We start from the raw sequence: 12,843 nt of genomic DNA, 5'->3' as shown, positions 1-12,843 counted from the left end.
TTTAACAAGCATGTATTGAGTGTACACAATGCAAAGCCCTGGGGTTGCATTTAGTGGGGAATATTAAATTCCAATTTCAGTGTCCATAAATAAAGCTTTATGGTTCTAGGCCCTTGGGGTACATCAGCAAGCCTTTACCGAGCTTCAGTTCTAAGACGGCAGAGATTATAGCTGGAGGAGGATGGGAAAAACAGATAGGGAGGATTTTGAAGGTGGGGATTTGGTTTTATTAATCTTTGGTCTTATTAATCTTTGGTTTTATTAATCTTTGATTCCCCAGTGTGGCTGGGGAATCACAACCCCTCAATAACGCTTGTTTGTGGAATGAATGAATGAATGAGTGGCCATTGGCTTTCTCATACTTAACTTATATCTTTTTTTTCTTGATTCATTTCACTAGACAGCTCCATGATGACAATGACATGTCTAACTTGTCTTGCATATGCCTGGTGCCTATTACAGTGCCTGGCACAGTAGGTGCTCAATAAACGGTGTTTTAATGCATGCCCACGTCTTTGAATTTTTCATTCCCTTCATTTGCTATACCAGCCTGGGTTTCAAGAATATTACACCGGTAACAACATTAATGAATCCCCACAAATAAACATTTAGAGAGGCGTTGTCAACCAAAGAGTGCTCATTGGTACCTCGACAGCCATTTCACAGACTGTTGTGCCCTATAGGCACCCAGTAAAACATCGCCAATCACAGAAAGCCTGTAAATTCCTCTAACCAGAAGGGCTCTTCCCCGCCCCCTCTCCCCGCGCCGCTCGCTCTGCCCTCCGCCTCCTCCTCTCCGCCCACTCTCCTGGCGGCGGCGGCTTTGTCTCGTGGGCTGGTCCCTGGCGGCTCCCTCCCCCGAACAGCTGCCGCCGAGGGAGGAAGCGGCGCGGGAGCTATCCAGCACCCCGGTGCTGAAACCCCGACCGCCCGTCATCCACCAACACCATGTAAGGGCCATGAAAAGGGCTCGTCCTGGCTCAGCGCGGACATGGAGGAGGACTTATTCCAGCTAAGGCAGCTGCCGTGAGTATCATGGGGGCGAGGGAGAGGAAGGCAGGCTTTCCTTTAAAAAATGAAAACCTGCAGGGGGGCATCTCTGCATGGTTTCTTGAATGTACAAGGAACTGTTGGAGAGGAAAGAATTAGGCCCCGAGGAGACAAGCCATTTTCCTATTCCAGCAGTCCAGCCTCTGTATCTCTGACTCAGTTCTATTTTTCAGATCCGTCAGAATCTTATGGGGAGCTAGGGGTATTGTGTTTTCCCTTGTAATTGCTCTCAGTCCTAAAGGGATTTTTGAGGTCTGTGTTTTAAGAAAGCATTAGCTGCTGTTTTGAAATGTGGACTGAATTGATGAGTCCATGCAATGACATCGGTTTTTCCCAGCCTTTTCTCCTATGCCGTGAAATTCCCAATTTTTCTGCAAGGTCTTATGGAAGGGAATGGTACTGCTCTTGCAAAGTGGTTTCTAAAAGGCTGGAATGCCTTCCTAGAGGAGAGGCTTGGACAAAGTCTTGTTTATGAAGTGTGTGAATGAGAGGGCTGAAACCTCTTGCCTTCTTCTGAATGAAAGGTTTTTGTAAGAGCTAGCTAGAGTGAGACTCTGTCTATGGCTATCCTTGAGAACATCAGGAATACAAAGCTAGAGGATGGGAATTTTTAGGGGATATCAGATTTGCTCTGAGAATCTTGGAGAAATACAACCAAGCAATGGAAAGGACAGGGGCTTTGTGGACGGGTTTACGGATTTCTCCTACTACAAGCCAGTGGTGATTTGTTAAGCAAATCCCAAGACTATGAGATGGGGCATTAATGCGGATTTTTGTTTTAATTTTCAGACGCACTAGCCATTTGGATGGTAAAAGTAGACACTGTTTGGAGTTGTTGTAAAAGATACATCATTGTTAGTGTGTGTATTTTCTTGACTTAAATTTTTCCCCCCTCTCTAAGCCACGGAGAAATTCTCCCAAGTGACTTTTAGTGTGATTGATACAGCTCTCTGAGGCTCTGAATACTGAAGGGTATTGTAAATGTTTACTTCTCAATTGGTGTAAAAATTAATTTTCATTTTAAAATTTTAATTAAATTTTACTCTCAAGTTTTTATTAATTGATCCACAAATAGCATATCTTATGTAATCAGCATTATTTCACAAATGCCAAAAGATGCTCAGTTATAATATCCAGAGGTCGATGTATGAATACATAAAAATACACATATCTGAGTGTAAATCTCTCGAGGAAAACATACCACTTTCAATGAAAATAATATCATGTTAAAAAAAACCAGCCCATTATCTCAAAATAAAAAAAATAATTCAGAAAATGAAATATGAAATCTCGTACTCAGAAGAAGAATACAATACATATTGGAACTGTAGCTAATGAGATGAATTTTCAAATAATGTCAGAGCATGTGAACTTTGCAGATTACTCAGAGCCCATGTATATTTAATCTATTCAGCTATAGACATGACACTATTGTGACAAGTCCTTCCTTAATTAAAAAGAAATTAAAAATGATGACAGTTTTATTAACTTAAATTTTAAAAATCATTTAGTTTTTATACTAATGTATATAATGTAACGTACTAATATAATCTCTGCATAGAGTAAATAAAGTTAAAAAAGAAGTACAAGAATAAAAACTAGTCTCTCTCTTCCCAAACCACAGGTTAAGTTTCTTGGTTATTCTCATTGATACTTTAACACAAAAATACATGTAATATCTATTAGCGAGGTGAAACTGTGTATTGGCTAAGAGCATTAGCTCTTGAGTAAGACAGACTTGAGTTCAGATCCTGGCTTTGCCACTTTCTGGTTATTGGACTTTGAGCAAGTGATTTAACCTTTCTGAGATTGAGTTTCCCTCGCCATAAAATGGGGCTCACAATCATCCTTGATTCACAGAGTTATTGTAATGACCAAGTGAGAAAATGTATGCTGAATGCCCGGTAGACATAAAGCATTTGACATACATTAACTAATATTATTATTATCTTTAAAAATCATTTAGAAAAATCTTTAAAAATCATTTAGAAAAATAGATATAGACTCCCTATGTTGAAGTCTTCAAAACTGTAATCTGCAATTTGAATGAAGTCAAAATTAGCCCTGAAACGTGTTGACGTCTATTTATAAAAAGGGAGTGAAGTAAAAGGAACAGCCACGTGAATCTGAGTGGGTTACAAATCACGACTTAGAAGTTTTTTTAAACCACACCCTCTGTATACTGTGCACAGACTGCGCGCAACAGATTTCCTGAGAGCAATATGGTTTTTTAAAAAAATCAGAATGCTTTGGAGAGGGTTGGCAAGAGTGGACTTCGGAACAGCCTCAGTCCTATGGGAAGCGAAGTGTTAATAGATTATAAGCCACTAAGTAGTTTACAGGGTTTGGGGAGGGGAAAAGGAGTTGAAGGTGCCTAAGGAAACAGTCCCTCCTTGCACTTGGAAGCTCCTTCACACAACTCAAGGATGGTTCATTTTAAGCCCCCAACAACCTCTGTCTTTTACCTGTTGTCCTTTCAGGCACAGTACCATGTACAGGAGACTCCAGAGGCTAAGATTTTGTGCCTAATTCTGCCTTTTGTGTGACCTTGTACAAGGCAGACTTCTCTGGGTCTTTCCTTTCTAGGATGATTTTTTTTTAAGATTTTATTTATTTATTTGACAGATGGAGATCACAAGTAGGCAGAGAAGCAGGCAGAGAGAGAGGGAGGCAGGCTCCCTGCTGAGCAGAGAGCCCGATATGGGCTCCATCCCAGGGCCCTGAGATCATGACCTGAGCTGAAGGCAGAGGTTTAACCCACTGAGCCACCCAGGTGCCCCTAGGATGATTTCTTGAAAGCAACTTTTGCAGACGGCATTGGTTAATTGGTTGATTGATTCATTCATTATATTCATTTGGGCACATAGTACAAGGGATTCTGCAACTGAATAATATAGACACGGTCCTTGCCCTCAAGGTAGTCACAGTCTGGAGCTGCAATGTCCAATATGGTCGTCACTAGCTTTATGTGGTTATTTAAATTTATTTTTTTAAAAAGATTTTATTTATTTATTTGACAGTCAGAGATCACAAGTAGGCAGAGATGCAGGCAGAGAGAGAGAGGAGGAAGCAAGCTCCATGCTGAGCAGAGAGCCCAATGCGGGGCTTGATCCCAGGACCCTGAGATCATGACCTGAGCCGAAGGCAGAGGCTTTAACCCACTGAGCCACCCAAGTGCCCCTGGTTATTTAAATTTAAACTTAAATTATATAATTTGGATATGAAATCATTTCTATAGTATAATATACAACATAAAATGTAATTTATTATTTAAAATATGTGAAATTTTAAAAAATCATCTTTCTCAATTGCACTAACTACATTTCGGGTGCTCAATAGCCACATGTGGTTACTGGCTACCATATTGGACCACGCAGGCCTGAAACATTTCCATAATGGCAGAAAATTCTATTGGACAGCGCTGAACTGGTGCTGGGAGAGGCAGACATCAAACACATATCATTGCCCAATAATTATGAAGATTGTTTTAAGGCTGCAAAGGACAAGTGCAGGGTACGGTGAGACTAGTACTAGGTGGGGAAGGAGGGGAGGATCAGTGAGTTTCCTTGAGAAAGTGACATTGCTGTTGAGCCCCCAGAGATGTGTAGGAGTCATCCAAGGAAAGAGATGGGATGAGGAGTATTATGGACAAAGGGAACTGTGTAGATAAAAGCACTGAAGTAGGAAAAAAGTGTTGCGTCTCAAAATCAGGCCAGTGGAGGGAGCATACAAAATGAGGAACTTAAGGGAGGCTGCAGAGGATGACCTAGACCAGGCCATACAAGACCCTGTAGTCTGTGACAATGAGCTGGAACTTTATCCTCTGTTTGCCCAGATTTCTCTCTCCCTCCTTTCTTACAAACTTTGTCTTCAAGATTAAACTTAAGCCCATTGTCTCAGTGAATCTCCCACTGACTTCTCCTGGGCTTAATCAACAGTAGGGATAAAAGTGTGGGCTCCGAGGCAGGCAGACCTGGGTTCAAACATCTGAGTGGCCTTGGGCCAGTTACTTCACCTCCTGAAGGCTGGGTGTTCCTCCTTAAAGTCAAGATGATGGCAGTCTCTGCATGACCGGTCTGTTGTGAAGGTCAAGAGAGTCATCATTGGGGTCTACGGCCATACCACCCTGAACGCGCCCGATCTCGTCTGATCTCGGAAGCTAAGCAGGGTCGGGCCTGGTTAGTACTTGGATGGAAGATAGTCATCATTGGGAAGTTCTTAGCACAGTACCTCCACACTAGCTTAGTTTCCCTTAACCTCCAACATTACCTAGAAGCCATGGCCTCCTTCTCCAAACACTAAGAAAATGTTCCCCAAAGGGGAAGATTTCTTGCCAAGGAGGAGAAAGGGGTTTCAGTATCACTCACTTCACAGACAAAAAAGAAAAGGAAAGGAAAGAAGAGTTATTTCAATAGCTTAGATCTGGATCCTCAAGGTCAACCCACCAGAACCTCTTAAAACTTCAAGCTCAAAGCTGCTCACACCCCATCATTTCCAACACATGCCACCCAGCCTCACCTCTAGGGGATATGTGTTTTAGTGACTTAAGGGGAACAATCAATCTGGAGTCCAAATAAAGAAGCTCCCTGGCAAAGAAGCCATTGCTTGGGTGATTTTAGGTTTCAGGGAGGATCATCCAAGGGTTTGCTGGCCCAGAGAGTAGCTTTACCGCCCCAGTCAAACTCCTCTCTGGCTGTCTAAAAGAATTATGCAGATCTGTATGCAAGTCACTGTGTGATCTTAGGCAATGTATTTGCTTTCCTGAGACCTAAGGGGTGCCTGGGCCAACTTTAAGGGCATTTTTAACTTTATGATTCTAAGCTGTCTAGATGGGTGTGCCTGGTACCATCCTGCTTCAGGGAAATTTTCCTGCTGTAATTATTAATTACATCTCTTTTACCTTGTAGTACCCGGTTTCTCGACTTTGACACTCTTCACATTGTAGACCAGATAATACTTAGCGGTGGGGGCTGTACTGTGTTTTATGGGATGTCTAGCACCGTCCCTGGATGCTTTACCCACTAGATATCACAGCCGTCCCTCCAAGTTGTGACAATCAAACATGTCTCCTGACATTGCCAATGTTCCCTAGGAGAAAAAAATCACGCCCCATTGGGAACCACAGCTCTAAAGTATTTTAGCAGAGGCAATGAATTATTCAGTCTCTCTATTTCTAGAGCATCCTTGGGTCTCTCTTTCAACCTCATTTCTCTGACTTTAGTCATGTCAGGACCCTAGTATGTGTTCCACTAGCAATTTGTGCACTTCCCTCCATCCTCAGTTTACCTTTGGTAAAAGATTGTCAGATCCATGAGGACAAGAGTTTGGTCTCACACACACAAGGTCCTCATGGCATGCTTACTGAATGAATAAGTTACAAACTTCCCAGAAAGTTGTCACAAAGACCTCTGTCCCCATCCCCCTCCCCACTGAAGCCATGGCATAGAATGATCACGTGTAGAGGCCTCTTTACTCAGGCAGACCTGGATTCAAATCCTGCCTTTTCTGCTAAATTGGAAGGTAATCTTTTCTTCTCCAGGCCTCAGGTTCAAGTGCTTAGTGGAGCTAGCAGCACATGTTAAGGGATTAATAAATGTTAACTATTATTTACTTGTGATTGTTACCTTTTGTCCAGAATATAAACCAGTGGTCCACTACCCAGGGAACAAGATCGATGCTATTCAGGTCGATGGGGGTGGCAGGAAAGTACAAACAAATAAAATCCACAGAAAATTAAAATCCCCTTTAATGATGGCCTTCTAGACATTCAGGAATGGAAGAGACCTTAAATGTCACTGTATCCAAACCCTCACACCTTATCTCCCCAAATTCAGAGCAGGAGGGCATCAAGAGGTGCCTTTCAAACATCTGAGGCCACCATTAATAGCTTATTAAAATTCAGATCCCTGGGCTCTACTCTTCAGAGATGCAGTAGCATTAGATCAGGGCAATGACCCAGGAATTGGCATTTTAATCAGTTCCCTAGGGATATTCTTGGCCTCAGAGAAGCATCAGCTAATTGGTTGAGACCACAGGCTGTGGGACTACCCAGACCAGTGACTGTAGTACCTTATTTACTATCTGGGGAACCCGGGCCAATTGATGTAATATCTGAGCTTCTATTTACTTGTTTATAATTTGGGGATTTTAATAACATGTCTCTCTCAGGGTTGAAGAGATCATATAAGAGAGTAAGTAAATATAGCATGTAGGCATATCAAAGTGCTACATGTTAAATATCCTCATCCCCGGGTCCATCCAGATGGATACCCTCCTGTCCTAAGACCATCTCTCATGAAGGGGAGCTCACTGCCTCTGAAAGCTGCCTTTTCCACCTCTGGACTTCTCTGCCCAAGAAGGCTCTCCAGACTGTGTTGAAATCTGCTCCCCTCTTCTCTAAACCCAGAAGCTCAAGCTCTGGTCTCGGGGTCCAAGTTGAATAAGCACCATTCTTCACTTGCCCAGACCTCAAGTACTTGAAGACAGAGGTCCAGCCCCCGAAAAGGCACTTTCCAAATCACACAGATCAGGGAGTGCCCACGTCTTGTCTTGAAGGAAACAAAAAGCAAGTCCTATTTTAAGGGACCTTGGCAATTTCCACTGCTTCGGGTTCACAGCCTCTAATCCCATTTGTCAATAGGCCTCAGATTCCAAAGAAGCCCCTGTGTGACACAGCTGAGCTCCTGGGACAAGACAGAGGCGCGCTGGTCATCAGCATTGCTGACTGTGCTCCCCAGATAAGTGGGCACTTGTCATGCCCTGCAGAAGAGTCTCCCAGGAAAGGTGTCTTCTGCCACTAATGGGGGTCAGTGGGGAGGGAGGACAAATGACAAAAGCTTCAGTTCCCTCCATCCTTCCCTCACTCTAGTCCCTCTACCAAGCCACGGTCCCCTCTCACACAGCTGACCACAGAGCCTCCTCTCTAGCCTCCCTGCTTCCTTTCTTGCCATCCTTCTATGTGAAGCATGCCTTTTATTTCCCGTCCTCTAGTGTTTTGACATCTTGGGGCTTTGCTGACCCTGAAGGGATTGACCCTCCCTGAGTTAACTGTAATGATTGACCTGCCAGTGTCCTTGCACAAAGTAACCAATCCAGAGCCACTCTCCACCTGTTCTCAACACCCCAGGGCCAAGTACCAGACAGCCCCTGTGCCCCAGAACCCACTGACATTCAAACTGGCCAGTTCCTCAGCCTGGTTACCCTGCCTCGCCTCTTTCTTCCTGTGGAAACCAGGATAAGGGTTCTTACCTGCCTTTCCCCTTCCACTTCCTCTGCCTTTTTACCAACTCAGGTTCTTCCCCATAGGGTGCCTGAGGTGTGACAGGCTATTGCACTTGTGATCTAGGAGTATTACAGGGTATAGTTTTCCCCCTGGCAGTCATCTCCTGATCTTTTGGCCTCTCTATACCCAAATAATAATAAAACCTGCATTTTATTTTATTTTTTTAAAGATTTTATTTATTTATTTAACAGAGAGAGACACAGAGAGAGAGGAAGCACATGCAGGTGGAGTAAGAGAGGGAGAAGCAGGCTTCCTGCCGAGCAGGAATCCTGAGGCAGAGCTCGATCCCAGGACTTTGGGATCATGACCCGAGCAGAAGGCAGACACTTAATGACTCATTCAGGTGCGCCTAAAACCTGCATTTTAAAACACTCTCTACAATCTAGTTCCTCCTCTTGTGGACACATGTGTCTGATGAGTGATCTTCTCAAACTCAACTCTGATCATCTTCCGTCCTCTCTCGCCTACTTGAAAACTTTCAGTGGTGTCTCCCTGGTCTCAGGAGAATATGGAAAATCCTCACTGTGGTGTCCAGAGCTCTGCATGATACGGCCTGTCTCTCCGACCTCCACACCTTGGTCCTGCCTCTGAGCCTTTGCACTGGCCATTTTCCCGACTGTCTCCCTACCATCTGTGCACCACCCTCCTTGCCTTGCCATCTTTATCTCAGCCTCTGTAGGAAAGCCTATGCTGACTCCTCCTTCCTCCAATTGTTCTTTATCTTGGCACCCCTTTTATTCCTTCTCAAAATCAAAGTGTGTTCAAATCTATTATAATTTCTTCATTTACCATCTCCCCAACTAGAGCACTGGCCCCAAGAGGGCAGGGACCACATATATTATTTTTGTTTCCTTTGGTATCTATCCCAGCAGTCAGCACATAGTCAGCACTCACTCGGTAAACATTGAAATACTGAACGATTATGCCATGCTCTGGACACAATCTGTCAATATCAACTCCTTTTGTCTCCATGGCAAACCTGTGAGGTGGGCATTATCATCTCCAACCAATCAGGGATGAAATGAAGACTCAGAGAAGTAAAGTAACCCACCCAGGGTCACACAGCAATGGAGGGGCATGAGAAGGGATCCAAACCCCGATCAGTCCCTGATCTTCTCCTTTGGGGCAGACCACCTCCCTTCATGATAGGACACTGAACACCACCCTGTGAAAATCAGTTAGGAGTAAGCTTCCTTTTCTGTCTGGTAGATTCATCAACTCAGAGGATCAAAGTCCAGAAGCTCAGATGAAAAGAGAAGAAGCTTCCTTATCTAAAATACCCTAACCAAGCCTCAGACCCTAATTTAAGGTACCGGAGAGAATTACATGATGGTACAAATAAGACCTTTAAGTTGACAGCCATCTCCTCGAGCTCTTCCCTTCTTTAAATAGCAAAATTATGTGAAATAAATGTTCTCTGCTATTTTGGTAAATTGCATGCTGTATATACACAACAAATGCCAAGAAATTGTGAGCCAACTTGTTTCAGAGCCCTCATGCACTTAACGGATGGCCCTTCGATTTTTATCTTTTGTATCACATTCCCCATCCCCCGTCTTGGGAAACCTTGGCTCTGGTGGTTGATAGATACTTTCAGGAACCCGACCAAATCAAAATGTAGTCTGGCCAATTTCCGAGTATAAGTTAGTGTCAAAGGCCTCTTTGTACCTCTGTCTTCTTCTTCTTCTTCTTCTTCTTTTTTTTTTTTTTTTTTTTTACAGAGAGAGATCACAAGTAGGCAGAGAGGCAAGCAGAGAGAGAGAGAGGAGGAAGCAGGCCCCCCAGCGAGCAGAGAGCCCGATGCGGGGCCTGATCCCAGATCCCCGGAGTCATGACCTGAGCCAAAGGCAGAGGCTTTAACCCACTGAGCCACCCAGGCACCCCTGCACCTCTGTCTCAAAACAAGTTTTCCTAAATACAGGTGCCCTGGCTTCTAGTGATATACCAGAGTAGGAATATGAACAGATCCTGGTTTACAACTGCAGGGAGGTAAGCTGCCTTCTCAGAGTCACAGAGCACAAAGGTCTGTATACTCCCAGCTCAGGCAGGAAGGTGACTTGAGTTGGGCCAGGTCAAGGGAAGCTCAACGCCCACCGTCTTCCCTTTAACCTTCATAGCAGTCTTGCAATCCCACTGTCATTCTCATTCCATGGATGAAAGCATCCCCACATGCTTAGCAGATGCCACATGATCAACAAGAGCTCTGTAAATAGTTGTTATCATTATTTATACGGGTTACTAAAGGAATAGATGCGCAGGTTAAAAATCCCAAACATGGCAGAAAGCAAAAAAAAAAAATTTCCTTCCCATGCAAAAAGTTCCCATTCCCAATGCAGACCTTCTCCTCCCCAGAAGCAACTAGTCTTTGGTTTCTTAGGAATCCTTCCAGATCACCCAAGACTGTGGAAACATAAGTACTCGGCAGCTGCGCTTCTCAGACTTGAACATGCACACAAATTGTCTAGGGACTGCGTTAAAATGCAGATGCTGTCTCCGAAGGTCTGGGTCAAGGCCCGGGACTCTGAATTTCTAACAGGCCTCTGGGGGATGCTGGGGCCCCGATTCAAGACCACACTTAAATCTTAGTAACAAAGAACTTAGATCATGGGACCATATTCTAGCATATTTAATAATAAGCCCCAGGATACCTGAGTGGCTCAGTCGGTTAAGTGTCGACTCTTGATTTCAGCTCAGGTCAAGATCTCAGGGTCATGAGATCAATCCCCACATCAGGCTCTGTACTGAGTGTGAAACCTGCTTAAAATTCTCTTCTCCCTCGGCCCCTCTTCACGTCCCCGCTTGCACTCTCTCTCTCTCTAAAAAATAAAATAATAAGCCCAACAATCTTTTCCTGTTGGCTCTTACAGATCAGATCCTGTGTGTCTGTGTGTGTGCGTGTGTGTGCATGCGTGTGCCTGTGTCTGTGTTTATTGTGGTAAAATATACATAAGAAAAAAATTGCCATTTCAACAATTCTAAGCATAATTGTCAAAATGATAAATTTTCTATAAATACATTCACACTGTCCACGTTCTTGTGCAACCAGCACCACAATCCATCCCCAAAACTTTTCGTCTTCCCCAGCTGAATCTCTGTCCCCATTAAACACCAACTCTCCCTTTCCCGAGCCCCTGACAACTTGCCCTTCTTCTTTCTATCCCTGTGAATTTGACTATTTTATTCCCCCTCACATAGGTGGACTCCCACAGTATTTGTCTTTTCAGGTCAGAAAAGACCTGCTTTCATTCTGCTTATTTCATTAAGCAGAATATCTTCAAAATTCATCACGTTGTGGCATGTGTGAGATTCTCCTCTTTTTTCAAGGCTGTTTAATATTCCATTGTATGTATACACCGCACTTTACCCATTCATCTATAGATGGACACTTGGGCTGTTGTGATACTGTGACATGGATCAAGAGACAAAATTTTTTTCCCCACATTTTCCTATGTGGATGTGTCATAATCTATATACTCATTCCTCTTCTGATGATTGTTTCTGGTTTGGCTGCAAACAGCACCAGAAGGGACTATAGCAAAATGGCTGGGCATGGGGACTCAGCAGGCAGGTGGCTTTGCCAGCATCTAGGTTAGACACGTCCTGTGTGACCTTGCGTCACTCTGGGCATGACTGTCCTCATCTGTAAAATGGGGTTAGCAACAGCAAAGGTGATATAAGGTAATCAATGCAGAGCACAAACATGGCACTTGGCACACGGCCAGCTAACAATGCCTATCAGCCATTGTTCAAATGGTAAGTCATTGCCTACTCATGTCTGTCCCTGCAATGAACTGCCAGCTGCACAATTCTGAGTGAGAGCACAGAGGACTTAACATTTTGAAAGCTATCACAGAGTACCTTCTCCAGAGTCGCAGTGGTCACTGTTCCGTCACGGGGAAGAGGTGTGGAGCTCCAGACAGTCCTTGAGGAGAGGATGTGATGCAAACAGAATTCAGGGAAGATTATCAGGCTGCAGAGTCATTTCCTTCCGTGAGGTTCCCCTCAGAGTCAAGGGTGATCCATCGACCTTCCCTTCATCCCTGAAAGTGAGAGGATAATGCCCATAAATGTCCCTTTCCCTCCATCCTCTGATACTCCTCTGTATTCCCATCTCCCATGAATACTTTGGGGGCTGTTCATGTTTCTGATTGGGGGGTTGGTTCTTGAGGTTAGAGAGTCCCACTTATTTGCAATTCCTTCTAATTGAATACCACCCTTTATTCAGTGGAGAGCGGAGTGGACATGTCACCCTCCCACCCCCAGCTAGCCTTTCATGACATTTGTTATTTGTAGCATTTCTCATTATGTGCAAGATAGCTATGTTACACACACACACACGTGTGTGTGTGTGTGTGTGTGTGTGTGCACGCCTTTTTAAATGTCGGCCCCTCTGGGGCACCTGGGTATCTCAGTGGGTTAAGCCTCTGCTTTCGGCTCAGGTCATGATCTCAGGGTCCTGGGATTGAGCCCTGCATCCGGCTCTCTGTTCAGCAGGGAGCCTGCTTCCCCCC

General features: G+C 44.2%; 1 protein-coding gene across 2 annotated transcripts in view; it reads left to right on the top strand.

Annotated features, from left to right (window-relative positions):
- Positions 1 to 766: 766 nt before the first annotated feature.
- Positions 767 to 12,843, top strand: part of SVOP (SV2 related protein) — a 74,290-nt gene continuing 62,213 nt past the window's right edge. The window contains exon 1 of one of the 2 annotated variants that reach the window (XM_059408628.1): positions 767 to 1,026. In XM_059408628.1, the coding sequence (XP_059264611.1) occupies positions 992 to 1,026 (35 nt within the window). In that variant the 5' untranslated portion in view covers positions 767 to 991. The remainder of the gene's footprint in view (positions 1,027 to 12,843) is intronic. The other variant, XM_059408627.1, reaches the window with a different exon arrangement.

This window comes from Mustela nigripes, chromosome 8, assembly GCF_022355385.1.
Source record: "Mustela nigripes isolate SB6536 chromosome 8, MUSNIG.SB6536, whole genome shotgun sequence".
Lineage (NCBI taxonomy): Eukaryota > Metazoa > Chordata > Mammalia > Carnivora > Mustelidae > Mustela > Mustela nigripes.
Note: the sequence above shows the minus strand (reverse complement) of the source record. Positions and strands in the feature narration are given on the sequence as shown.